The 26851-nt window shown below is 56.5% G+C and overlaps 1 protein-coding gene across 1 annotated transcript in view; it reads left to right on the top strand.

Annotated features, from left to right (window-relative positions):
- The first annotated feature begins 323 nt into the window (after nucleotides 1–323).
- B3GAT1 (beta-1,3-glucuronyltransferase 1) overlaps nucleotides 324–26851 on the top strand; it is a 31404-nt gene continuing 4876 nt past the window's right edge. The window contains exons 1-4 of the mRNA XM_025356959.1: nucleotides 324–341; nucleotides 22226–22339; nucleotides 22472–22618; nucleotides 26036–26544. Coding sequence (XP_025212744.1) covers nucleotides 22507–22618; nucleotides 26036–26544 — 621 coding nt within the window. The 5' untranslated portion in view covers nucleotides 324–341; nucleotides 22226–22339; nucleotides 22472–22506. The remainder of the gene's footprint in view (nucleotides 342–22225; nucleotides 22340–22471; nucleotides 22619–26035; nucleotides 26545–26851) is intronic.

Here is a 26851-nt window from a genome sequence, read left to right as displayed (position 1 = left end):
CCGCTCGCCCCCCGCGCCTGCTCCCCGCGGCGCCCTCCCCGCTCCCCCCTCCCCTCCCCTCCCCTCCCGCTCCCGCCCCCCGCTCCCAGCCTTCGGCCGCCGCCTCGCGGAGCCCAGAACGAGCCGGGCCGGGGCGGCGGGGCCGGGCGGGGCTGCGGGAGGGCGGGCGGGTGCGCGGACCCCGCGGCTATGAAGTGGCCCCCGCGGGCCCGGAGCCCGAGAGGCCCCGGGGAGGGAACCGCGCGCGGCCCAGGGCAGCAGCCTCGGGGCGCCGGGGCCGGGGCGTAGGGCCGTCGCCCGCGATGGACCGCACCAGGGACGCTCCGGATTCGTCGCCGCAGGTCAGTGCTCCCCGCGCCCCCGCGGGCGCCCCGCCGCGCACAGAGCCCCGGTCTGCGTCCCCATCGGCGCCCACGCCATGTCCTCCCGGGCGCGCGCTGGGGTGTGTGTGCGCTGCGCGCGCCGGGGCAGCTGGAGAGGGGGCCGAGAACCGGGCTCGGCCGGGAGGCGCTGCTGCCGCGGGGCCGCGAAACAAAACCCGGCACCGCCTGCCCTCGTCCACCGGGATTAGGGGAAGAGCTGGTTCTCTGCAGCTTCTAACAATTGGCCCGGGCTCTCAGCCGTCAGCCCTGGCCCCCTCAGCAGGTGGTTTCTGGTGGCCGGATGAGGAGTCAGGGGTCGGCCGTCCCCCACCTCCCCACCCCTGATGCCCGGCAGCCCTCTCTGGATCGCTCTCTGGCTCCTGGGCACTGCCGAGCTAACTCTCTTGAGGGGCCCGAGCTCTGCGGGGCATGCTGAGGGACCCAGGGGTGGCAAGGGTGGCAAAGGGCCCTTGGGACCTTCCGTGTAGCAAGGAGGAAGGAGGCGCGACCAATTCACCACCCTCCCATCTGCGCCTGGGCTCAGGTCTGAGGTCCCAATCCCTCCAAAGTCAGAGCACGCAACTTCCAGAAAAAGGAGGCTGAGTTGAGGCAGGAAATAGAGAAGGAAGCCACCGGGTCCGACAGTGCCAGGGAAAGGAGGTGACAGCCCCGTACCAAGCAGCTAAGGTCAAGAACCACCCCCACATGCACACACATGGGAGCCTTGGCCAACCTCCCTGTCCCCTTCCTCCCCCAGCCAGGCCTAGCTGCATGGACTCTTGCAGAAGCTGAAGCTGAAGGACTCCGGAGATTTCTAGCGCACAGGAAGGGGACCATTCCTGACAGTTGCTAGCCCAGTGCATGGGCACCAGTGAATGGGGTTCCCAATGGGGCCTACAGCTCGGGCTGTGTAGTGTGCACTGTTGAAAATGTTGGGGTATGGACATCCTAGGGCCTAGCACTGTGCGATGCCTGGATGTGTTTGTGTGGAAATGGGAGGCACACCACTCCCTAAGTTACTAGGGCCATGGGGCATGTGGCTGCACAGGACTGTTGCTCTAGGGTTTTCTAACATTTGTCTTCTGTGATTATGTCTCCCTACCTCTGCTGGTAGCCACTACCGAGATGGAGACATTTCCTCCTAGAGCCTGCTCAGTTGGTGACCATTAATGGCCTTACTGGACCAAACACCAAGCCTTCCCTTTCTTGCCTTGGGGTGAAGACCCTTTCTCAGGGTCTTCAAACAGACTTCTCATTCTGCCCAGTCCATGCCCAGCACTGCCAAAGGTTCCAGAGCTTAGAGACATTTTCCCTCTTCCCCTTTTGATGGAAGCAGAAATACTTGCTAAGGTTAGTGGGACTGGGAGGGTTAATGCATCTGTGCCCCATTCGGCACTGGAGCCGGGAGCTTGCTGTTCCCGTTTCTGTGCCTGACCCCAGGGTGCTTGGGGATCACTCCAGGTCCAGGCGAGCTGAAAGCTTTTGCAGACGCGGCGTTGAATATGTGTGTGTAGGTTTCTGGTTGGGCAGGTACTCACTGTTCCACCAGAAGCAGGGGGCAGGTAAATCACTGAGGAGATCAGCTCCAGCAACAGGATTGGAGCCCGTGGCAGAGACCAAGGAGCTTCACAGGAGGATGCCCTGGGGCAAGCCCAGTTCCCCGGCTTAGGCTTCCGGAGAGACCTGAAGGTTCTCTTAGTGGTTTCTCGGGGGTCCTTACCCCTGAGACCAAGTAAGATGTACTTTTCCTAGTTGTGTAGCGTAGGGTGATGAGGCAGGCCGGGAGCTGGGAGTGTGAAATGGGGAAGAGGATGTGCTGACTGAAAGGCTAATGGATGGGAGCATGGTGCTCCATTGTGTCTGAAAGAGAGGGATGAGTGCTCCTCTCTGATGAGAATGGAGAGGAGGAGAGGAAGGGGCTCAGGAGGAGAAGGATTCTGAGAGAGCCTGACACAGGCAGAGAAAGAGGCAGTGAGACAAGAGACAAAGGCACAGAGGCACACTGGCAGATGGCAGAGGGAGGCATACAGGCAGAAGTCAGGGTGGGCTGAGTGGTGAGTTGGGGTGGGCTGGGGGCCTCTCCGTGTTCCCCTACATCGACCTCAGCAATTGTCCACCCCTGCAGGAGGCCCCTCACTGGAGCAGTTGGACATTCTACTGAGGAAGGTGCTTTCCTGTGGCTGTGATGAATGTTAAGGGTCTTTTAGACAGAAGCCCAAAGGCAGAGGGAGGACAGGCTCTGAGGTCAAGCACATCAAGAGCTTGCAGGGATTTTCAGGGACACCCTTTGCCCCTGATCATCTCCCAGTGCTGAGGGTTCCTCTCCATCTTCTGGCCCCTGCCCCAGCCCTCCTGGTCCTGGAATGCAGGGCAGTGGGGAAGGATGTGGGGTCTGGGGAAACCTGGCACTCAGGAGAAGAGAAGTCATGCACCCCCACTCCCCATGCCTCCAGGCAAAAAGACCTTTGTGGACCCTACTGAAGACTAGCCAGGGGACATGGAAGAAGTGCAGTGGGGACAGGCCCTTGGCCAGGCTGTCTGAGGTCCAGTCTCAGCTCCATCTGTGGCTAGCCGAGTAGACTTTGAAAAAAACAGAGCTCTCTAAGCCCCGGCTTCCTGACAATCTATAAATCGGGAAACTGTCATCTCACCAGTTTTCAGAAGAAATACTAGATGAATTTTAATTTAAACTATGTGTTTTATATACTCTCACCCCCTTTCTTCCAGGACAAGGATGGCTCTAGAATTTGGAGTAGCAGTGTCAGGCCAGTCCTGGAGCCAATCCCGCTGGAATCGGTGCAGGCTGTCCCACCTCCCTCCTCACCCACTTGAGTCGTCACACTTCCAGACTCTGGGCTGGACCTACCCTTCCTTATCCCGACCCAAAGAACCCAGAGCATGCCTTGGCTCAGAGTTCGTCCTCGCCAAACACAAAATAATATTTGCTTGTCTAATTACTGTTAAATATAATCCTTCCAATTTATCAGCAAATGGTCGTCTTAAAAAAAAAAAAAAAAAAAACTCTTGACACAGAAGTTTCAGATCTGTGAGCCCTTCTTATCCATGCTGAAAGGTGACAGGGTGGTCAGAGATCCCCAAAAATTCAGTTCACTTGCACCAACAGTGACCAAGCACCTACTGTGTGGGAGGCTCTGCACCAGGTGCTGGGAACGTAAAACATCAAATAATCCAAAAATCCAAATCTGGTGTTTTCTGTTTAGCTTTGGAAGGGTTACGTGGGTTGCTTTTTTTTTTTTTTTTTTTTTTGCAGCTACAGCAAATTTACTTTTCTAATGAGGTTTAGCTCCAGCCAATATTAAAATGAGCCTGCGTTCCCTGCGCACACACCAGCTGACAGCAGGGCAGGAGGCAGCCTCCGAGCCAAGTGCCTGGCAGGGATTAAGGCTTTGCCACTGATAAGCCCAAAAGTGGAGAGTGTGAGTCTGGATCAAGAGCTGACTGGATTTGAGGACTAACCTCACCCGGGGGCTGTGGATTCCACAGCTCAGTCTTCAGAGCCATGGCAGGAGCTCTCTCTTCTCATACGTGGGAAATGTGAGCCAGCTCTCTGCTCACAGGAAGAAGACCGAGTGGGACGGGGGAGTGGAGACATGAAGGCGTGGCGTGGGGAGTGCCAGTGGCACTGTAGTTGGAGGCCTGGCTCTGCCCGTCCTGTCTGGCTGGCTGTGTGGGCCGGAGTCCTTTCCTTCCCCTCTGCCCATCTTGCTTCCTCTTTCTAAGGCAGGTGAGCAATCTGGCCTCTGAAGCCATGAGTCTCTGTTTGAACTCTGGGCTACTCAGTTGGCTCTTGTTCAGAAACTGTTAGAGCCCAATACTGGGCATGGGGGGCTGCTTCCCGCATCCCTCCTCACCCTGAGCAGCTCCTCAGTCCCACCAGCCACATTCCAAGTGCACAACAGCCACATGTGGCCAGAGGCTGCCATCTTGGGCGGCCCAGATACAGAGTGTCCCTGGCAGCACAGAAAGTTCTAGTGGGCAGAGTGTCGTGGACCTGAACCCGCACAGGTGTTTCGCCGGGTGGCTAAGTACAAGGCCCTACTGGCTGGATTCAGATCCTGGTTCTGCCACTTAGTAGCTGTGTGGCCTCAGGACATTGCTTAACCTCTCTGTGCCTCAGACTTCTCGATTTTAAAATGAGGGTAATAATAGGATGTTTCTGAGGAGGAAATGAGTCATTACAGTTAATCATGCTAATCAGAGCATGCAACAGCAAGAGCTTTTTTATTTTTTATTTGAAAATAGAAAGCCATTTTTATTATTCATTTATTTAACAATTCGCTTAAACGCTTATTGAGAAGCCCACTCTGCCAGGCCGCCCCCCCACCCCACCTGATCAACACGAGGCCTTGCGACCTCTCTGACCTTCCTGAGCCTCCACCTCGTCCCCTAGGATGGGGTTATTCCTGACCACACACCCTGGGAGCTAGAATGAGATGAGGAAAGCATCCTCACGTTATGCAGACGCAGCCAGATAGAGCGGCTGATGCTTTTTGGAGGTGAGCGCAACTGAAATTCTGTTTTATCACTAAAAAGCATCTGCTAAGCCCCTATACTTTCAAAATAAGAGCAACAAAGGAGGCATGGTTAGCTGCCACCAGCCAGCACCATGCCGAGCAGGGATGGAAGAAGGGATGCGAGGGGCCCCTGCCTGGGCTCACCCTTCCCTCGTCTGGAGGGCAAGAGAGCCCAGAGGCCGCTGTGGGCTCAGTGGAGGGAAGCGGCGGGAGCAGAGCCTACAGGTCTTAGAAGCCAGCCGACTGTGCTGCCAGGAGCCCCCCAGGCACTGGTCCCAGCTGTGTCTGCAACTCACTGTGCCGCAGACACTGGTGGGCCTCAGTTTCCTCATCTAAGGCAGGAGGGGCAGCTGCACAAGCGTTTCCTCACCTGGAAGAATCACTTCCACAGAGCGACCCAAGCCGGAGGCCGGAGGGAGGAGCCTGCCCGCCAAGCCACCGGGGTGGAAGGTGAGGGCTGGCCAGAGGGGCAGGAGCTGGCACCCCCGGCTACCTGGCTGCCAGCCTTCTCCCAGAAGCAGGATTCTGCAACCCTGAGCTACTCCCTTCTTTTCACAGATGAGGGGCAGACACCCAGAGCAGCCCTGCTCCTGTCAGGACCACAGAGCAATTTCACACAAGACAGGGGCTGTGAGCCCCAGTGCCCTCCCAGGCAGGTCGTTGGCAGACAGATGTGTAGGGGCTGGGGGCTGCCTCCCTGGGGTCGGGGCACAACGCTGAGACTCCCAGGGCCCCTCACCTCCTCTCTGCTCCCTCAGACGGCTGGGCCCAGGAAAACCAACCTCAGCTATCCCTGACAGCCCTGGGGAGGGTCAGCTCCTTAAGGCCACAGACAGCAAATTAAAAATACAGACAAACTTTCATGAAACCCATGAGTTGCCAGCCTGCCAGAGTGTGTCCACGCTCCCTGACCAAAGGATCTCGCCAGGCGGGTGACCATCAGCGGACCCTCCGTAGCTTCAGACCTGGGTTTGGGGCTGCCTGGTGCTTACCTAGCCCAGGCCTGAAGCCCTCTGGGTCCCCGTAGCAGATGGGGAGTCCCCTTGGGGGTGTCTTCCGAAGCCTAAGGACATCACCACTGCTCTCACACCCTTGAAGATAAGTCCTGACCCCCAAGACGTGCAGTGCTGGGTCTCACTGAGCAGGGCTGTGGCAAATGCCACCTCCGTGGTTGCTGACAGGCCGTAGGTGCAGATCAACAATATCAACACCCCCCTACCCTGCTTGCCTGCCCCAGCCCTTCTTCCCTCCTCTTCCCTCCTCCACAGACCTCAGAGTGGGAGAGTCGGCCGCTTGTGGCATGGGGAGGACACTGAGCCCAGGGAGGCCAAGGGACCGGTCAGTTGCACCCATGCTGCAACTGACCGACACAGGCCCAGCTCTGCCAGCCTGCCTGGGCTGAAGTAACAGCCTCCAGGCAAGCTACTGGCCTCACGGTCAGAGAGTTTCTGAACGGAAGCTGAAGTATTACTCTCCTAACTCATCCCTTGTCGATACTGACTTCTTCTCCCACACATAAATCTCTCTCTCAGAACAAGTGCTCCAGCGCTGTGTCTCTGCGGCTCCCCAGGCCTGAGGACAGCGAGGCAGTTGCAGGCTGTCAGTGGGGTTTGCACACTCCTCCCGGTGGCGTACCTGGAGCCTTGGAGGGGGGCCTCTCGCTGGCATGCCTGGTGCCTGTCGCCCCATAATTCCCAGGAAGGTGCATGCTTGAAATCACAGACACCCAACCCAGCCGTGAATGCTCACTGAAGCCCAGGGTGCAGGCCTCGAGGGGTGTGCCGTCCTTGACTCTGTCTAAACAGATGTTCTGGATGAATGACAGGCTCGTTTTCATTGTGATTTAAAAAAACACACAACGTAAAACTTACCATCTTAACCATTTTCAGTGCACAGTTCACTAGTGCTGAGTGTATTTACGTTGTTGTGAAACAGAGCTCCAGATCTTTCTCATCTTGGCCATTAGAAACTATGTACTCGTTAAATGACTCCCATTCTCCCCAGCGTCCCAGGTCCCAGAAGCCACCATCCTAGTTTCTGTCTCTATGAATTTTACTGCTCCAGATACCTCATAGAAATTGAATCCTATGATATTTGTGCTTTTGTGACTGGCTTATTTCACTTAGCGTAGTGTCCTCAAGGTTCATCCATGTCAGGGCATGTGTTAAAATGTTCTTACTTTTTAAGGCTGAATAACATTCCATTGCACACATATTCCTCATTTTCTTTATTTTCTTTATCCAGTCATCTAGTCGACAGGTTATTTGATGCCAGGCTATGGAGCAAAAGCTCAATAAATGGGAATTCTCCCCACTTGCCCTTCCCACTCAGGAGATGTCTGAGCAGAGGGGCCACCCAGCAAATACTTCTGCCCAGAGGGAAGCTATGTCCCAGTGTCATGGGAACATCAAGAAGGAAAGCACCCCATTCTAGCCGGCATCTGGTCTGGCCTCTGGGGCTCCCTTCCTGCATCCAGGGCTGCCCAGGCACCCTGCAGTGTCCAGCCCCGAGTGTGAAGCCCCAGGGCTGAGTGTACCTGGCCTGGTCCTGGGGGCCAAACAGCTCAGCAAGTGGAGGGACTGTGAGGGAGGGAAGCGTGTCCCAGGCAAACATACCGGCGTGAAGGGATGCCTGCCTCCTGCTCTCATCCCTGCTGCCTTCCCGGGACCCCGAGAAGGAAATCGGCCAGGTACTCCTAGAGTCTACCTGGGGACAGGAGCCCAGCAGAGCCTGGAGATCCCCTCCCCCAGGCATGTGGAGGACTGTCTTGAGCCTGTGCCTGGGCGGTGTTTGAGCTGCATGTTGTGGTGGACCGTGGATCCATAGCCGCCCTGGTGCTCACTGTGTGATAGGCGTGTGGGAAACCCAGAGGTAGTATCAGCACACGCTGCTGTCGGGGACACTGAGACCGAGGACCACTGCACTCATCACACCACACCCCCACTGCTGTGGGGGGCACTCGCTGCCCACGCTGGTTCACACGTGTGCTCGGGACAAGCCCCCTACCCAAGCCCCTTCGACTTTTTTTTTTTTTTTTTAAACAGAGTCTCACTCTGTTGCCCAGGCTGGAGTGCAGTGACGCAATCTCAGCTCACTGCAAACTCCACCTCCCGGGCTCAAGTTATTCTCCTGCCTCAGCCTCCCCAGTGGCTGGGACCACAGGCGCCTGCCAGCACGCCCGGCTAATTTTTGTATTTTTCGTAGAGACGGGGTTTCACCGTGTTGGCCAGGTTGGTCTCGAACTCCTGACCTCAAGTGATCCACCCACCTTGGCCTCCCAGAGTGCTGGGATTACAGGCATGAGTCACTGTGCCCAGCCCAGTTCAACATTTTATGTTAATTGTTTCTTCTCCAGGCAGTGGGGTTAGCTGACACCCCAGAGGAGGGAGGGACCTTAGGGGCAGGGCAGGTGTAACAGAGGGAGGTGGGGGAGCCCTGGAAGTGGGAGGTGGTGAAAGTAAAGTGCCCCAGGAGCCTGAGCCTGCATCCTGGGGAGAAGGGGCAGGGAGTGACAGTGCCCCGGGCTCGCTGGCCCTAGACCCCCACTGACAAGTCCGTTCTCTGACAGGACAGCTCTGGAGGCAGGAGAAGAGAAGAGAAGAGGGATGGGGAGTCTCTGAAATCACTCGTCCTTCCTGAGTGCCTTTCTGGGAAGCTGAGCAGAGACAGGACCAGGCTGGGCAGGGTGGCAGGAGGGAAGCAGCAGCCGTGCACTGGGGCGTCCCCGCTACTTGACTCTAGCTCGGTGTGTCAGTTCCAAACCTCAGTCTCCCCACCAGGGTGACGGAATGGGTGCCCACCTCATCTCAGGTGGCTGCACCGAGACTACAGCAGGAAAATGCATGAGAAAGTGCCTTGTCGCCTGGGCCACCTGTGCGGGGGCGCATGCTCCCAGCAGGAACAGAGGGAGCCGGGGCCACGGCGCCAGGTTCCAGGGGCACCGCCTCCCCACAGTGGCCAGGCTGCCCTCCCCAGGCCACACTCTGTTGTCACAACTGCGTGCTGGTGTGCCCAGTTTCCACTGAGTCCAAGCCGCAGCGCCGCCCCGTGCTGGGGATGAGGAATGTGCTGGAAAGGCTGCCCAAAGGCCGGTCACCACTGAGCCATAGGAAGGAGCCAAGGTGCCTCTTTCCTCTGCCCTTCCTCTCCCAGGCACTTGGATTCAGTGTTTTGCCCACTTTTTAGTGTGGGCATTTGGGTTTTTTTTATTTTTTATAATTTCAGCATTTATTTTAGATTCAGTGGTACATGTGCAGGTTTGTTCCCCGGGTATATGGTGTGATGCTGAGATTTGGGGCATGACTGATCCTCTTACCCAGGTACTGAGCACAGTAACCAATAGGTAGCTTTTCAGCCCTTGCCCCTCTCCCTTCTTCCTCCCTCCAGGACTCCGCGGTGTCTGTTGTTCCCATCTCTATGTCCAAGAGTACCCAATGCTTAGCTCCCATTTATAAGTGAGCAGTATTTGGTTTTCTGTTCCTGTGTTACTTCACTTAGGATAATTGCCTCCAGCTGCAACCCTGTCGCTGCAAAAAAACCATTATTTATTTCTTCTTTATGACTACATAGTATTCCATGGCGTATGTGTACCACATCTTCTTCATCCAGTCTACTGCTGATGGGCACCAAGGTTGATTCCATCAGTTCCCTATTACGAATAGTGCTGCAGTAAACATATGAGTGTGTGTGTCTTCATGGTAAAACGACTTATATTCCTTTGGGAAGACACTCAATAATGGGATTGCTGGGTCAAATGTTTTAAGTTCTTTGAGAAATCTCCAAACTGCGTTCCACAGTGGCTGAACTAATTTACATTCCCACCAACAATGTAGAAGGGTTCCCTTATATGGTGTCTCATTGTGATTTTGATTTGCATCTCTCTCATGATCAGTGATGTTGAGCATTTTTTCGTATTTGTTGGCCACTTGTACGTTTTCTTTTGAGAAGTGCTTGTTCATGTGTTTTGCCCACTTTCTAATGTGGGTATTTGTTTTTTGCATTTAAATTCTCTAAATTCCTTATAGGTTGTGGATAGTAGACCTTTGTTGGATGCGAATCTGTGGGTTGTCTGTTGACTCTGTTGAGAGTTTCTTTTGTGGTGCAGAAGCTCTTTAGTTTAATTAGGTCCCACTTGTCAATTTTTGTTTGTATTGCAGTTGCTTTTGAGAACTTAGCCGTAAGAATTTTCCCAAAATGTCCAAAATGGTGTTCCTTAGGGTTTCCTTGGGATTCTTAGATAGTTTGAAGTCTTCCAACATTTAAATATTTGGTCCATCTTGAGTTAATTTTCATATATGGCGAGAGGCAGGGGTCCAGTTTCATTCTCCTGCTCGTGGCTAGCTATCCGCTGAATCGTAAAACAAGGTGGTGGTGGCGGTTATATTAACCACCATGTTTTATATGATCTAACATTCATAGTGCCAACTGTGTGCCAGGCCTGATGCTAGATGTTTTCCACTGATTCCCTCTTTCGATCTGAAAGTAGCCCTGTGAGAGTTAAAGATGAGGAAACTGAGTCACAAGGATGTTGGTGCAGCACCTGCTTTGGGTTGGGCTCTGGGCCCTGGTGTGGGAATGCGGAGGTGAGTAAGGCCAGGTGCCCCAGAGGAGCTTCTGGCCCGGGGCTAGGGGACAAATGTGAAAACCGGCGAGCCAAAGGCAGGGCCCGGGGCGGGAAGTCCCACAGTGCAGCCACCTTGAGTGAGCAGACCAGGGCAGGGGCAGGGCCGGGGAAGGCTGCAGAGGAGGAGAGGGAATGCCAAAGGCACAGAGCCCAGAAGAGTCTCCCCTTGCCAGCACCTCACCCAGGACCACAGAGACAATAGCACCAAGGGAAACTACGCAGCCTAGGGCAGCATGACCACAGGAAGGGCAGTACTGTGGGGGCAGGCGGGCTGCTCACATCTTTCCTCTGGGACGTCCCCACCTCGCTCACAGCCTGAGAGGCTCTGCAGGACTGTTTCAGCTAACTCAAGCCTGGACACTCAGTTCCAGGGCTAGACCCACCTGGTCACCTGGCTTGCTTATGTCCAGGCCATGCTGGGCTCCAGCAGGTACCAAGTCAGTCACCATGACCTGTGCCAGGCTCCATGCTGTGGACGGGCGCACTCATCCAGCCCCATCATGGGAGACCCTCGCTGCAGCCACCACCCAGCATCCCGACCAGAGCAACCTCGGCTGTAGAGAGGGTCAGATGTGGCAAGGGCCACACCCCTCCTAGCTTCCAGGGTCCAGGATTCTAGGGCATCGCAGCCTTTCTGGGTTCTGGACTGCCCTCTGCCACAGCTGGGCAACCTGGCAAAAGGGGAGGTCAGTGCTGTTAGCAGTAGCAGCTTCGACGGTTTGCCCCTGGGCCCTGCCGTTCATTGGGTAGCAGAATGTGCCTCACCCTCTGGGGCCCTACGGGCCTGGCCCCCCGCTGAGCAGGCGCCCTGTGGTGGGTGTGCGCCCATTGGAGGCAGCACTCCACCCATGGGTGTCCTGAGCAAACCACAGGCCTCTCCTACGGTGCATACGTTGCTGGCTGGCTGGGGAGTCTCAGACCTGGAGCAGGTTCGTTGGTGTGTTAAGAGCATTTTGCTGGAACCAGGTCCAAGGGCAGGACCCAAATCCTGGCGTGGTCTCTTCATAGAGCTGGAATGTTGTGCACTGCTGGTTCTACCCCGCCTGCCTCCAACGGGTGAGGTGAGGCCAGAGGTGGGCAGGGATGTGGGGAAGCCTCTGAACAGGAGCAAGTGAGAACCCTTTGCCCCCATCACGCAGGCGAGAGGAGCCACTCTGGGGTCATCAGCTCATGAAGGCTGCACTGAGGCTTCCCAAGGGAGGGAGCAAAACAGAGAAGCCATCCAGTCTGCACATGGCACTGGCTCCCACAGCCGGTGCCTGCACGCAGGTGGCAGTGGGCCCTGGTTAGAGAACCCACCACCCACTGCACCCAGAGCAGACCTGCTGTTGATCCATTATTGTATCAGCTCGTCGCATTTTCAAAAGCATCCTGGTTTGGAGAAGGAAGTATAAGGTCACACTAGCTCTGATGAACAAGGGCAGGGAAGTCTCGGCCGCCAGCCGGGCGTGCAGCTACAGCACAGAGGCCTGCCTGGGGCACAGCTGGGAAGAAACCTGTGTGTCCCCAGAGGCAGGGGGCCAGCTGGCCAGCGGTAGAAGAGGGCCCGGGAGGGAGCCAGCAGTGGACGCGGGGCCAGGAGAGGTGGGACAGAGGCACGGCAAGGACCCTGCCTGGCCACTGCTGCCCAGAGGAGTGCAAGGGGGTGGCTGCATTCTATCTGGACCTGGGACACTTGAGACAGTCACTCAACCCCCTCATGTCTCAGTGTCTTCATCTGTAAAACATGAGCAAAGCTTTGGGATTACGAGGGTTTAACCACTGAGTGAGACGACCGGCGCACCGTCATTTTGGAAGCCGCAGATCACTGCTGAGCGTGAGCTGTCGTGTTTAGTAGTTTTTGGGAGAAGCAGCCCCCGCAAACCCCAGTGCTGCAGAGAAAGTGGATTGGCCTCTTGGCGTCACCCCGTCTATGTTCCAGCATCTGAAGCCGTTGGGTGCCAAGGACAGGCCCATGAGCTCTTTTATTTGAACGGGGACCCGATTGTGGATTTGTCGGCAGGGCACAGAGCAACCCCGAAACCCAGCTAAGAGGGTACAGACACGTGCCTGTGAACACACGTGTGCTCACTCACGCGATGCCGACCATGAGCACACAGGCTCACACGCATGCACATGGGGGTCAGGCAGCGGGCCAGCTGCCCTGTGAAGTCACTCAGGCGGGCAGTTCTGTGGTGGCCAGCACGGCCGCAATGAGCTGTCAGAACAGGATACTCAACCCCAGCGGTTTTCTTGAGTCGAATTCCGAGCCACGCATCGCGGAGGACAGGGAGCAGGCACGCGAGTTGCTGTGGCCAGACTGGCATCTCCCCACATCATCAGCCTTGAGAGAATGCTGGGCAAGGAGGGGGGACACCGGGACCAAGCCCGTGCTTGCTGTGCCTCACTGTGGGGCCCCCTAACTGCCACTCGGGCCCAGGTACACCCACAGGCACTGGACCCCGGCCGAGGCCTGGCAGAGAGGAGCAGGCGGGGCATGGAGGCCTCGGGGAGGAGCAGGCAGGGTGTGGAGGCCTGGCAGAGAGGAGCAGGCAGGGCGTGGAGGCCGCGGGGAGGAGCAGGCGGGGCGTGGAGGCCCAGGCAAGGGAGCGGTTGACAGCTGGAAGGAAAGGAGATGGATGCCTGGTTTGCGCTCGGGCATCTTGACTCAGCTTGAGAACCTTCTCCCCGACTCTGGTCCCCGCGGCTCTGGGTGGGAATGGGGCACCCCTGACTCTGGTCCCCACGGCTCTGGGTGGGAATGGGGCACCCCTGACTCTGGCCCCCGCGGCTCTGGGTGGGAATGGGGCATGGGCATGGGCCGTGGTGCCTCTCACCACAGGACGAGGAAAAGGGTGCCATGTTGGAATTTCCAGAGATGGAAGCTGGGGGGGCAGAGGTGGCCAGGGAACAGGAGGGATGTGGTGGGAGTGGGGGGTGGGCCCAGGGCAGGCATCCGTGAACGCCCTGCCAGGCACATTGCAGTCAGGAGTGGCACAGAAGGATCTGAGCAGACTGAAGGTTGGGACTGGAGGGTCTGGCAGTGTGTGGACTCTGAATTGAGGAGGAAAGTAAGGAGTCAGAGAGATCACCATGAGGGCCATTGCGGGTAAAAGCTTGACCTGGCCCAGGATGAGGGGATGCAGCCCTGGGCCGGGCAGCAGTGGGAGGAGCTGACGCAGGGAGAAGGTGGAGTCAACGGCAGCCCTGAGGTTTCCATGCCAGGACCATGACAGAAAGAAGGGGGCTTGGATGAGAGCTGCTTCCGGAGGAAAGATGGTGGCTGGATCTGAGGTTGTGTGTTCGGTCACAATGGGACACACCAGACAACACAAGGGGTGTAGCAGCTCCATGCCAGAGATGGGGAAGCTGAGGCCAAGGGAAATCAAAGGACATTGTCAGGGGCCTCATGCTGGTGTTTCTCCTCTGACGATCCCAGACCCTCTCTTCTTCACTGCCTCTTCTTTGGAGGTGACGTGGGGCTTTCAGGTCCATGGCTTCCATCTGCCCTCCAGCAAGCAGCCTGGAGTTCAGCTGGAAGGAGGCAGCGGGAAGCCAGGCCGAGCAGACCCGTTCCCTGCCCCTTCCAGGCTGCAAGGTCAACAGTGACAGCAGCTGCTCTTCATTGGCCCGACTACATGGCAGACGGTTTGCCCTGATTTTTTTTTTCTTCTAATTATCCTGACAGCCTAGTGGTAGGAGCAGTATTTTTATTCCCATTTTACAGATGGGAAAATGAAGGCCCAGAGAGGTTGCCTCACCAGAATCCCATAGCAGAGGAGGAAAGAGGCTGGTAGGGTGCACAGGGTCGTCTGGCTGCAGGGTTCAGACCCTTTCCGCATTGCACAGCCCCTCCACGCATGGCTCTTCCGGGACAAAGGGGAGCAAAGAGGTGGTGAGAAGGAGGCGGCAGAAGGCTGTGGCTATGGCTGGGTTCTGCCGTCACCCTCAGTAGCTAGGGGACTAGGCAGGATCTGAGGAGCTGAAGCCAGACATGGCCCATCTGCCTTGGTGTGGGGGACAGATTCTCAGGTGTCCTCGGAAGCCCCACCCACCCCGTGCTCATGCCTTTGTGCAGTCCTCACCTTTGGTGTGGATGGCATCGGTGGCCAGCCCCGGGCCAGTACACTGTGCAGAAGCAGTGGGCCGTCCCTCCCAGGATTACGTTCTGTAAGATTCCATCAGCTAGCGGATTAGCTCTAGATCCCCTCCTTGCTGGCTTGACCAAGTCAGTGGCCACGTTGGAGAAACCCATGTGGCAAGGATCTGTGAGGAGCCTCCAGGAGCTGAGGGCAGTCCCAGCTAACAGCCAGCAAGAAGCCATGGCCCGCAGTCCCACCACCACCCGAGTGAGCTTGCAAGCAGATTCTTCCTCAGTCGGCCCACCAGATGAGAACACAGCCCTGCCAATACTTCACAGCCTTCTGGGACCCTGGACTCCTGACCCACAGGAACTGAAGAGAGCCGGTGGGGGCTGTCCTCTGCCACGTGTGTAGAAATTGGTTAGACAGCAATAGAAAATGAATATACTTGTCTTGGGAGTGGGGACATTTCCTTCCAAAAGTGGGCCTGGGTTTTAGAATGGGCCTAGGGTAAGAATGGAAAGGTAGCAGGGAAGGAGGGCAAAGGAGGTTGGGGGACAAGCACCTTTCAATACCAGACTTGTCCCCCAATCCCAGGCTGGGCTCCAGGGTTCTTTACAAGGACTACTTGCCAGTGCCACAAATCCCAAAGATAGCATGACCCTCAGTAATCCCTATCACGCAGGCAGGGGCCAAGTGGCCAAGTGGTGCTCTGTGTACCATCGTCCTGTCAAGGTTAGCACATTCCTGCCGAACGCCTTCCTCCACTCGGCCAAGCAGAAGCACCCCCACCCCCAGCACCCATCATGACCTGCTGCAGGATGGCTCCTCTCTGGGGTCTTCCACGGGCCTGGCTCCATTGTCCAGCGTCCCACAGTCCTTTGTCAGGTTTGTGTCCTTCAGCTAGCCTTCTCTCCAGCTGCTGCTCCCTCTCTGGCTGTCCGTCCCCCTGCAGAGCATCTGTGTGCTCATCCCTGCTCCCCCACCTGCCCCCAGGCGTGCCTCAGCAGAGAGCAGCAGTGTGTGATGTCGTCATACCATGAAGCCCCAGTTCTTGCTTCAGGGCCTCCTGCATGGAAGCTCGGGTGAGTGGATGAACTGCTGCCTGCAGACCACTAGCCACATGATTCAGGGAACTTCAGTGACACCAGCTGGGGCCAACAGTGTATTCGGTTCAGATTCCTGCAGTTAACCAGAATGGACTTTCACTTGCAGAGTTCTACACTAAGCCAATCCCCAGTTTTCATTTTTTACTGAATCATAATCGAAATTGAATCCAAAGATTATTTCTGGAAAAAAAAGAAAAACAAAGGAACTACCTTTAAAAAGTCAGCAAATTACATTTCTGATGCTGGAAGAAAACCAAAGCGTGAAAGTATTCTCTGCACCAAAACAGAACAAAGCTAATACTTCCTTCTGCCCAAGTCCTTGGCTTGGTTGTCCCGGTTAGAAGGGAACAAGATGGGTTGAGATCTGGGATTCACGCTGCCCTTCCATCAGCTGTCCCCAGTGTGAGCCCGCAGTGACCCAGGCTGGGAAGCAGAGTGCAGACATCCCAGGGCCCGAGCCTGCCGCTCTTCCTCCATGAGCGTGGTGAAAGCAGGGTGGGGACAGACCAGCAGTGCCTGCCTGGGAGCACTCGGCCTGACCACTGAGGTAGGCCGTGCAGGGAGTGAGAGGTCAGGGGGCTCTGGCCCTGGAGCAGGGTTGCCCAGTGGGTGGGCATGAGGGTGGGCCAGGGGAGGGTCTACAGGGGGAGGTGGTGTGGGCACGGATGGCACTGGACACAGGCCAAGGCCAGAGTTTGAGCAGCTCTGCTGGCACCTGACGCTGTGACCTTGGGCCAATCACACAGGCTCTCTGAGCTTTGGTGTCCTCACATGCAAAATGGGGATGAGATCTGTGTGTCTGCCTCATGCCATGGCTGCTCTGAACATCAAGGGACTGGGCTTTATGAAAAAGGGAGTCTTACTGGTTCAATGTAAGATTCAGAGTGGAACCGGCTATGGGACCCCTCCCCAACCCTCTGCAGTCGGTGACTAGGGCAAAGGAGGAGAAAGAGGAGCAGGGGCCTGGGAAAGTGGCTCCTGTGTGGTGTGAGGTCAGTGCCTGTGTCCTGCCGCCCAGCGGGGCTGTGGTGGGCCCGGAGGCGGTGGCGCTGGGGGCCGGAGGGCCAGGGCTTAATGAAGTATGGATTGACTGGGCTGGGAGCTGATTAGCTGTGGCATCAGGCATTTCCTGAGCAGCGCCTGCGGAATCGATACGAATCCGCTGATCCCATTAGGGGCACCTGCAGGTCTGTGGGACAAAGCCTTGCCTCCCTCTCTCTGGGGGCACGCGGGTTCCTGGCTGCCAGCAGCTGTCTTAGCCAGCAGATCAGCGTTCTCCATCCGGTCCGCACACATGTTGACTGGTGCCTCTGTGATGCCCGGGGCTCCCTCTGCTGCCACCCCTGAGCCCACGCCCTCAAGAGTCGGTGACGCTGGTTCCCAGCCTGTTCCCAGCGCTCCCCGTCTTGCATGTTACTGTCATCACAGGATGTCATGTAAACTGTTGAAACAGCATGCTGAAGTAAATGTGTTGTTTCTATGAAAATTTCATAAGGTGAGTCCAGAAAGAAGTTCTCCAAATTAGGGAAAGTCATATTCTGAAGGGTACTACACTCAGACTGCTCACCAAGTGCCCTTCAGCTCTCGAATCACTTTAAAGAAATCACAGCTGGAGGTGGCAGCAGGACGCTGCGGCGTGGCCGATGTCAGGCACAGACCTGCCTGACCCTGGGTTGGCAGAGCGGAAGTGCTGAGAGCCTGCAAGGATGGGTAGTTTGGATTTGGGGAAAATTAGCATGCACTGTGCAGTCCTGGGGAAACATCATTGTCGGACAACTGGCTCTGCAAGTTACTTAAATTGAAATGTGCGGCGTGTATGTATCGTTTGGGAAGACTCTTCGCCTTAATGGACGTTTTTGATTAACCATTTAACGACCGTTCCCAATCTTACCGGGTAAAAAGGCTTTTATCGTCCTCCGGAGATGAGTACCTTGGACAGTGCCTGAGCTTGTTTGTAACACGCCACGCACACGCATCCAGGCCTTCGGGCACACTTTGCGTTCACACGTCGGCTGCACTGGAGTGAGCTGTGTCATCTCGTCCCCTCCGGACTGAGCAGAGCCTCCCCACCCTTGCTGCTGGATTGCCCACAGAATCCAACCCAGTGCTTTGCCTGCTACAGATGCTCAATTAATATTTGTTGAGTGAAATTAAATAAGCTCCTCGCCTCAGGGACTGAGGTGTTGCTGAGGCCTTCGTGTGAACGCCTGCAGGCTCAGAAGAAAACCTTTCCATGCGTTTAGAATCGCCCAGCCTTGAACCAGCCTTGCACATGCTCCACAGTCTCACACGTTCTGCCCCAGCCTGGGCCAATCAGAGCCTTCCCGTCTGAGTCCCAGACACCCCTTAGTCCTTATTCACAGCCCACAACCCCCTAAAACCCATAGACAGATTCCTCTCTGGAGGTGCCATGGCTCATACCTGTAATCCCAGCACTTTAGGAAGCCAAAGCAGGTGGATCTTTTGAGCCCAGTAGGTTGAGACCAGCTGGACAACTTAGTGACCCCCTCTCTCTACAAAGAAGAATTTTAAATTAGCTGGACATGGTGGCACGTACCTGTGGTCCCAGCTACTTGGGAGGCTGAGGCAGGAGGATCACGTGAGCTCTGGAACTCAAGGCTGCAGTGAGCTGTGATCATGGCACTGTACTCCAGCCTGGGTGACACAGAGAGACCCTGTCTCTCAAAACAAAACAAAATGCCACAGATTCCTGCAGAGAGGCATTTCCAGCGTGGCCGATCTCCACAGGCATATTGGCCCTTAAGGCTCTGAGGACACCCGGGGAGGGCAGGGCACAGCCTTTTGCGTCTTTACCTGCCGAGACGCCTGAGACATGAGGTTGGTCACAGACATGGTGCAGGTGTCAGGATGGGAGTTGTGACCGCGGCAGGCCTGGGCCCTCCACTCACACACACTGCCCACACCGCATCCTGCCTCCCCACGCTTGCCCCCATCTCCTGGGCTCCCCTGGGTGTGGCCAAGCCACTCCTGTACCTTTGTGCTGATTCTTCTGCCCGACCCAAGTATCTAGAGGCCATTTGGGGTCCTTGTTGGAGACAGCCTGCTACCACAGGCAAACTCCACCCTCCTCCAAGCCCCAGGCAGAAGCAGCAGCCTGCAAGAGGGGATCAGTGCCGGCCAACCTTGCAGCCCAGCCTCAGACTGGGGCCCAGAGCTGGGGGCAGGTGCAGCCCACCCCGTTGCCTGGCCCCAGGCCCCCTGCCCAGCCCAGGCATCACGTCCCACGACCCGCCCCCTGCCGGCCAGCTGGCGTTCTCCAGGCTGGGGGCTCTCTCTGTTCTGCTTGATAACCGCCTGGTAATTAGCTCCACGATTTCGCTACTATGCTTATAATAGCCTCCATTAAAGTTATGGGGTTTTCAAGCCATAATGGCTTCCAGAGTAATTAATGCACAACTGGGTTTATTGCTGAGTTTATTTTTAGAGCTTTTCTCCCTCTCTCCCCCTTCCTTTTCTCTCATAGATGTTTTGACCAAAAAGCCTGGATGGGAGCAGAAAGCATCCCACAGCACCTTGCCCACAGGCCCCGTCCTCCCCTCTTCCTTCCCGCCCCTCCTTCCTGCTGCAGCCTCCAGGCAGGTTCTAGGGCCCCACAGGGGGGCAGCCATCGAAGAGGAGGGTGGCTGTGGTCCAGGCCAGAGGAGGCGTTTGGTCTGTGTGTGGCCCTTGCCCACTCTGCCCCTGGCCCAGGTTCGAGAGGCTTGGGGGTCTGGGACCTCTCGTCCTATGCCCCCGATGACAGCATGGAGCCAGATGGCCTGGATTTGATTCCAACTCCACCATTTTCTCATGGTTGACCTCAGGCAAGTTACTCCCCTTCTCTGGCCTCGATGAACCCACAGGGACCACAGCCATGCTTACTGCGCAGGGCTGCTCTGACGTTGCAGGAGCAGGTGCATGTGAAGAGCTGAGCCTCATCTTCAGACACCCCTCATGCTATAGGAAAGTTTGTGTAAACAACAGTGCAAGCAGGCACAAGGGAGGCCGAGCAGGTGCCAGAGTGGGTGGGGGCTGAGAGGCTGCCCCAAAGGGAAGGGAGTGGCCCACAGGGACTGAGCTGGCATGGCACTCGTCTTCTCTCCTTGGCTTTCTCCATCCTGGTGTTAGAACCTTCACCAAAACCAGGAGCACTTGAGAAAGCTCCTTCGAGAGTCTCCGAGAACACAGAAGAAATCTTCCTGGACATTTTTGAAGCCCCAGCCAGGCCCAGCCTCCCCATCCTTCATCAGCTGTGGCCTAAGATCACACCTGCCAAAACGTGTCTTGACACACAGCCCCATGCAACTCCAGCAGTGGCCTGGGTGCGGAGGGACAGGCTAAATCTGGGGAACGTGGCACGAGGTCACCTGCATCTCAGAACACAAGGCCCAGCGGGCATCCCGTGTGCAGTTCCAGGCTCTGTCCCTCACTGGGCCAGCAAAGAGGAGTTTGTCGGGGGACACAGACGCACACAGCCTAGAATGTCCACTATCTCCTACGTGCCTGTGACACTGAACCCCAGTGGATCTTCCACTCCCCAGGGAATGGGTGGGGGAGACTCTCTGGGTAGAGGGGGCCTCTGATGGTGTGGGCAGGGGATGCCGGCCGTCCCAGGAAACCGCAGTGCTCCTTAATGGAAGACGGATCCTGGTCTTCCACAAGGCGTCAGAACTATTTGGAGAGAGGACCCGGCGAGGAGGGGAAAACACACTATTTTGGAAACTCAGGGGCTAAAAACCCTCCTCGGTCACAGTGCTCGACTCTACCTGAAATGGTGAGCACACGTGAGCTGGGGCAGGAGCAGGCAGCACGGTCCCCAGGTGAGGCGCTGTCCCTACCCGACACTGGGCACTGGGACAGGTGAGCACAGCGAGGCTGGCTGGGCTGCCCGAGGCTGCCTGCCCTCCCCATCACCCCCACGGGTCCCTGCTGCATCATGCATGGTGCTTAGCACAGAAGTGAAAAGGAAGGAGAAGAGGATGTGACAGTTTCCAAGGTGGTCAGGAGGTCTCTTCACCCAGTGTCCTTGCCATGTGAGAGAACAGTTCCCAGGGACGCTACCAGTGGACCCTCTGCAGGACTGAGGAGTCCCAGTGGCTCATTGTCCTCACTTGGGTCCCCTGCTGCTGTCATTTTGGAGGACTGTCTCCCCTCAATGTGGCAGCCCCTGCGGGGACCCCTCTACTCCTTGCTGCTGCCCAGCCCAGCCCCTGGTGCTGTGTCCTGCACGGAGGAAGGCACTCTCCCACTTCCCCCAGGGCCCATCCCAGAAGCATCTCTTCTTTGTCCTCAAAAGACTGTCACCAAAATGCAAATTGAAACCACAGTAAAAGACTGTCTCACACCAGTCAGAATGGCTATTATTAAAAGCCAGAAAATATTAGATGCTGGTGAAGCTGCAGAAAAAAGGGAATACACATCCTCTGTCGGTGGGAATGTAAATTAGTTCAGCCACTATGGAAAGCAATTTGGAGATCTCTCAAAGAACTTAAAACAGAGCTACCATTCTAGCCAGCAGTCCCATTCCTGGGTATATATCCAAAGGAAAATAAAGTGTTTCACAAAAAGAGAAAAAACCTGCCCCTGTGTGTTCATCGCAGCACCATTCCCAATAGCAAAGGCATGGAATCAATCCAGGTGCCCATCAGCGTGGACTGGATAAAGAAAACATGCTGCATATACAGCAAGGAATACTGCACAGTCATACAAAAGGACGAAATCATGGCCTTTGCAGCAGCATGAATGCAGCTGGAGGCCATTATCCTAAGCAAATTAACGCAGGAACGGAAAACCAAATCCGGTGTGTTCTCACTTATAAGTGAGAGCTAGACATTGGGTACTCATGACTGTAAACATGAGAAGAATAGACACTGGGGACTGTAAAAGGAAGGGCTGAAAATGACCTATTGGGTACTATGCTCGTACCTGGGAAATGGGATTCATCATACTCCAAATCTCAGCGTCACATGCAATATGCCCCGTAACGAACGTGCACGTGTACCCCCAAATCTAAAAGGTTGAAATTATTTTAATGTAATAATTTATGGTACATATATGGTAAAAAAGAGAGAGAGAAAACCTCTCACCCCTTTATCCAGGCTTTGATAAGTAGCTGGCATTTTAGGGCTGCATGGGAGGTACCGTTTAATTCTGAGAATGACCTTATGAGGCAGGGAACCACAGTGCCCCATTTTACAGATGGGAAAATTGTGGCATGGAAAACGGAAATGACTTGCAAAGGTCATACAGCCTGTGGGTGGCACAGCTGGGATTTAAACCTGGTGTCTCTGCAGTCTGTGCTTCTGCCCCCTGTGCCCTCCTGACTTTCATCAGTGGAGCAGCGCCACGGCCCTGTGCCTGTGGGAAGGACAGAGCCCATTCCACTCAAACAGGCAGAAGAGGTCCTCAGGGGATGGACGGCTGAGGCTCCATTGTGGAACCCCAGACGCTGTGTGTCCCAGAGCAGGGCCCGGCCTTGCTGGCATCCATTCCTGGGCCTGGGTCTCTGGCTATCTGCTTCTGCTCTCTCTTGCAGGTGTCCACCCCCCAGGGTTCCTGACCCCTGCCGCTGGACAGCGACCCCTTCTCAGACTCCAGTCGGGCCGGACTCTCCAAACCTGCTTCCGCAATGGGTGGGTTGTGAGTGCTGGTAAGACCTGCTAGCCAACATTCAGCTGCTCTGCCCTCTCCATGCCTGGCCGGCCCGGCCCATGCCTGTTCTTTTCTCCCCTGTGCTGCCGCCGCCCGTGGCCACCCCTCTCCTGAACTTGCCGCCACTCAGGTAATGAGGAGCCGTGGGTGCCGCCAGCCTTGGAGATGCCGAAGAGACGGGACATCCTGGCGATCGTCCTCATCGTGCTGCCCTGGACTCTGCTCATCACGGTCTGGCACCAGAGCACCCTCGCACCCCTGCTCGCGGTGCATAAGGGTGAGGACACACACAGGCCCTGCCTGCCCAGCTGGGCCTTGGTAGTGACAGTGACCACAGCTGACGTGCAAGGGTTCTTGCTTGTACTCACTAAGCAGCTGGGAGGAACCACCGGACCATCTAGGCCCCTTCGTGAGACTTGCACCCCTTTGGGAATGGGAAGCTAATGGAAGCTGCCCACACAGTTTAGAGAGGTCCGGGATGGTAGGTTGGCAGACACCAAGACAACCACCTTGAAAGAAGAGCTTGTCACTCTCAGCACCCAAGGGGAGGGGGCACACCGTGCCCCTGGGGAAGTGCTGGCGTCCGAGGTGGGAAGTGCTGGGGTCCGAGGTGGGAGGTGCTGGGGTCCGAGGTGGGAAGTGCTGGGGTCCGAGGTGGGAAGTGCTGGGGTCCAAGGTGGGAACTGAAGGGAGTGGGAGGTTTTAGTGTGGTTTTGGTAGGAAGGGAAGTGGTTTTCATAGGAAGGGAAGGGCCAAGCACGGTCAGCAGCTGAGCTGGCTCAGAATTGCATAGTCTGAAGAATGTCAGTGGGTTTAGGATACGGACGTGGTTTCTAATTGTCTGGTATCACCCTGGGGTGGTTTAGGGCAGGGGAAGATTGGCTTGGGTGGGAGAGCTCCATAACGGTGGTGGGTGTGAGCTCTAGATCAGGTAGTTTGCATATGAAAAGTGTGTTTGCAGGCAGGTGTACACTGTCACTAGGAATTAGCTAGTCCTGGGAGGGGCAGTCCCTCCCAGATCTGCAAGGCCCCCAAGATGTCAACGCATCTTAAAATACAGAACAACTTAAAACACACACATCATTAATACACACACACACAGAAAGACGCGTACACAGCTTCACATGCCATTTCATGACATGCAAGGAAAGCGACCGTTCTGCAGTGGATGATCGGGGGGGATAGGATTTCTGGCCTGCAGTGTGTTTTAAACCCTTTCACAGGGAGTATAGTGTTTGCTTCTCTCTTTTTCCTGCACAAGAAACCCTGGTCTAGTGCTACCTGGTGGAAACACGGCTGGAGAGAGGAAAAGTCCATGAAGAACTAGTGGAAGAACTCGGGGGAGAACCCCCTTCCCCTGGCTCTGGCTCCTGGGTTGCCTTTGCCTCTCACACAGAGCTCTCCACACCCAAACCTGCCATCACCCCACAGCTGGCTGCCCCAGCTCCTCAGCACTTTGTCTCGTGCTCTCTTCTGCCCGCTCCCCCACTTACATGCACAGACTCAACACGTGGGGTCAGGCAGCTGCTCTCCGTTTGCAGTGTGCATGACATTTACCTGGCAGTGTGATAAACAAGACACCCAAGTCCACGCAGAGAGAGGTGGTGAGTGCCTGTAACCCCAAGATGCAGGCAGTGTCCAAAACTCACAGCCTGAAGTCGTGCTGCTCCACACAGTCAGATACCAGGTCCTGCACACCCCTAGCTGTTCCTGAAGCTTCCATGAGGAAGGGCCAAGCTCAAGATTGCGGCAGCCGACTGCCCATGGCTGCCACTTAGCGCCTCTCTTCCTAACATCATCCTCTCCTCCTGACTCTAGCGCCTCTTCTCAGTGCTTGTCAGTTTAGAATCATTGTTATCTTGCAAATACATCACTCCAGAGGGGTTAAAGCTACTATATATAAAGCGACATGATATCGTGTCGATTGCTTTCTTGGCAGAGCTCCAGCGCTGGAGACGTCAGGCTGTTTGCTAAGCACTGATGGTGCTGCGTGAGGCTGGGGACTTGGCACTCTGTCTCCAGAGCATGCCAAGAGCGAGCGAATGAAAGCTGCCGCTGAGTGAAGTTAGGGTCACCAGGAGGCCGTTAGGACCCAAAATTGCAGACACCCTGAAGCCAACGGCAAAGGTAGAGCCCAGGAGCACAGGCAGTAGCAGTGCCCTCATGTATGGGGACTTTCCCAGGGCACAGGTCCTCTGTGGGCTTGGGATGATTGAGGTGACAGAGAGCTGGACCAACTGGTTCTAAACCTCCTCCCAAAGCCGCAGTTTCCAATACTTTACTGCTCATAGGATAAATTAAACCTTCTATCCAGGTCAGAACCCTAGACACCCATCCCGCTTTCTTCCACCTTGCTCTTCTCACAGTATGACCCCAAACTCCTCTAAGCAGTCCCCTTTGAGTGACGGCATCTCCGCTGGTCACCTCCCCCGGCCCTCAGAAATTGCTGTGTGCCTTGTACCATTTGCCCGTGAGAACTCCTGAAGACCTGGGTCCGTTCATATGGTCTCCACGCTAGCGTCCCACACGCCCCGCATGCTGCTGATGACAGTGGTGGCCAGAAAGAGGCAGCAGAAGAGCTGATGCCCAGGGTCCTCCCCTTTGGTGTGACTGGCTCGTTCTGTCCCCACTGATTGCCTGAAGCCAGAAGGAAGCAGAGTTGGCCACTGCCCTTCCACAAGAGAGGAAACTGTGCCTGGCAGTGCTCTCAGCCCTTGGCATGAGTCGACTCATTAATCCACGTAATAACTTGATAAGTTCGATGCTATTATTAGCTCCATTTTACAGTCGCTGAAATTGAGGCACCAGAAGCTAAGCAGGTTGCTCAAGGGCGTAGGGTTTGTAACGGCAGAACTGGGCAGGGTCTCAGCCCAGGCGTTGGGATTTCTTACCTTTACCACCCGGCGGTAAGCTAGGACAGTGAGGGCCACACCGTCGCTGGTGCCTGAGCCCTTCCGATGGAAGGACAGAATTTGGAGAGAAGGGACGCATGGAAAACAAGAATCCCAACGGCCATGATTTCTCCTCTTGCTAGGACTGCTAGATCTACATATATCTTGGCAACTATGGGCAAAACCCACAAGAATAAAATGCAGTTAAATAGGAAGTTCAGCACCAACATTCAGAGAATGCCTTACCTAAGGCCAGGAGGGCAGAGGCCCCACTTGACGGGAGGGCTTGAGAACTCCGGGAGCTGCCTCAGGCTCCTGCCGGCCGCAGTGTGCTCTGGCTGCTGCAGCAGTGGTGCGGCCCTGGGGCTTTGTGGCCTCCAGGCCACAGTGGGACAGTGCCACGTGCTCTGCTAGCCCAGCCCTGTGCGGAGCAGCGTGGCCAGCTCCCTCCAGACGAGGAGGGCAGGGGAGGGGAGGGCCAGGATGCCTTTTCATAGGAAAATCAGCGCATTTAGGAACTGAGGATGCAATCTTGGAATATGGGCAGCTGCACTCAAATAGCTAGAGGGCTGCAAAGGTGGGAAGGACGCGGTTATTTCTGTGTCATCAGAACTGGGACCCTCACAGAGAGGATTCCAGGGCTGCAGGTTTCAACCTTGGAGCTAACAGGTCCAAGGCAGGGGTCTGAGCAGCCCCTGCAGGGGAGGAAGAGGGTGCCCCGGCAGGGTGGGGGGCGTCCTGCTCTGAATCTGGGGCCACAGCCAGCGCTCTCCTCCCCGCATCGCCTGTCTCCCAATCCGCAGGTGAGGGCAGCGACCCCCGACGCGAAGCGCCGCCCGGCTCGGACCCCAGAGAGTACTGCATGTCCGACCGCGACATCGTGGAGGTGGTGCGCACCGAGTACGTGTACACGCGGCCGCCGCCGTGGTCCGACACGCTGCCCACCATCCACGTGGTGACGCCCACCTACAGCCGCCCGGTGCAGAAGGCCGAGCTGACGCGCATGGCCAACACGCTGCTGCACGTGCCCAACCTGCACTGGCTGGTGGTGGAGGACGCGCCGCGCCGGACCCCGCTGACCGCGCGCCTGCTGCGCGACACCGGCCTCAACTACACGCACCTGCACGTGGAGACGCCCCGCAACTACAAGCTGCGAGGAGACGCCCGCGACCCACGCATCCCGCGGGGCACCATGCAGCGCAACCTGGCCCTGCGCTGGCTGCGCGAGACCTTCCCGCGCAACTCCAGCCAGCCCGGCGTGGTGTACTTCGCGGACGACGACAACACCTACAGCCTGGAGCTCTTCGAGGAGGTGCCGCGGGGCCCCGGCTGCGGGGCGTGGAGGGGCTTCCCGAGGAGGGGCTGTGGGTGGGGAGGCTCGCGCAGGGGGAGCCCGGGAGGCGGTGCCGGGCTGGGAGCGGGGCAGGCAGCAGAGAGCCAGGGAAAGCACAGAACTGCGGGCTACAGCATCCCCCACAATTAGGGGGAAGGCAGGTGGCTCTGGAGCCCCTAAACCATATTCTTGGCCCTAGAGGTCTCCTCTGAATGGGTCTGTGAGTAGGTCATTCTGCGTGACTACCAGAAACCTCTTGGGTGGAACAGTTGGAGCCTGCCTGAGT

This window comes from Theropithecus gelada, chromosome 14, assembly GCF_003255815.1.
Source record: "Theropithecus gelada isolate Dixy chromosome 14, Tgel_1.0, whole genome shotgun sequence".
Lineage (NCBI taxonomy): Eukaryota > Metazoa > Chordata > Mammalia > Primates > Cercopithecidae > Theropithecus > Theropithecus gelada.
The sequence above is the reverse complement of the archived record's forward strand: the minus strand, read 5'-3'. Positions and strand labels throughout refer to the sequence as shown.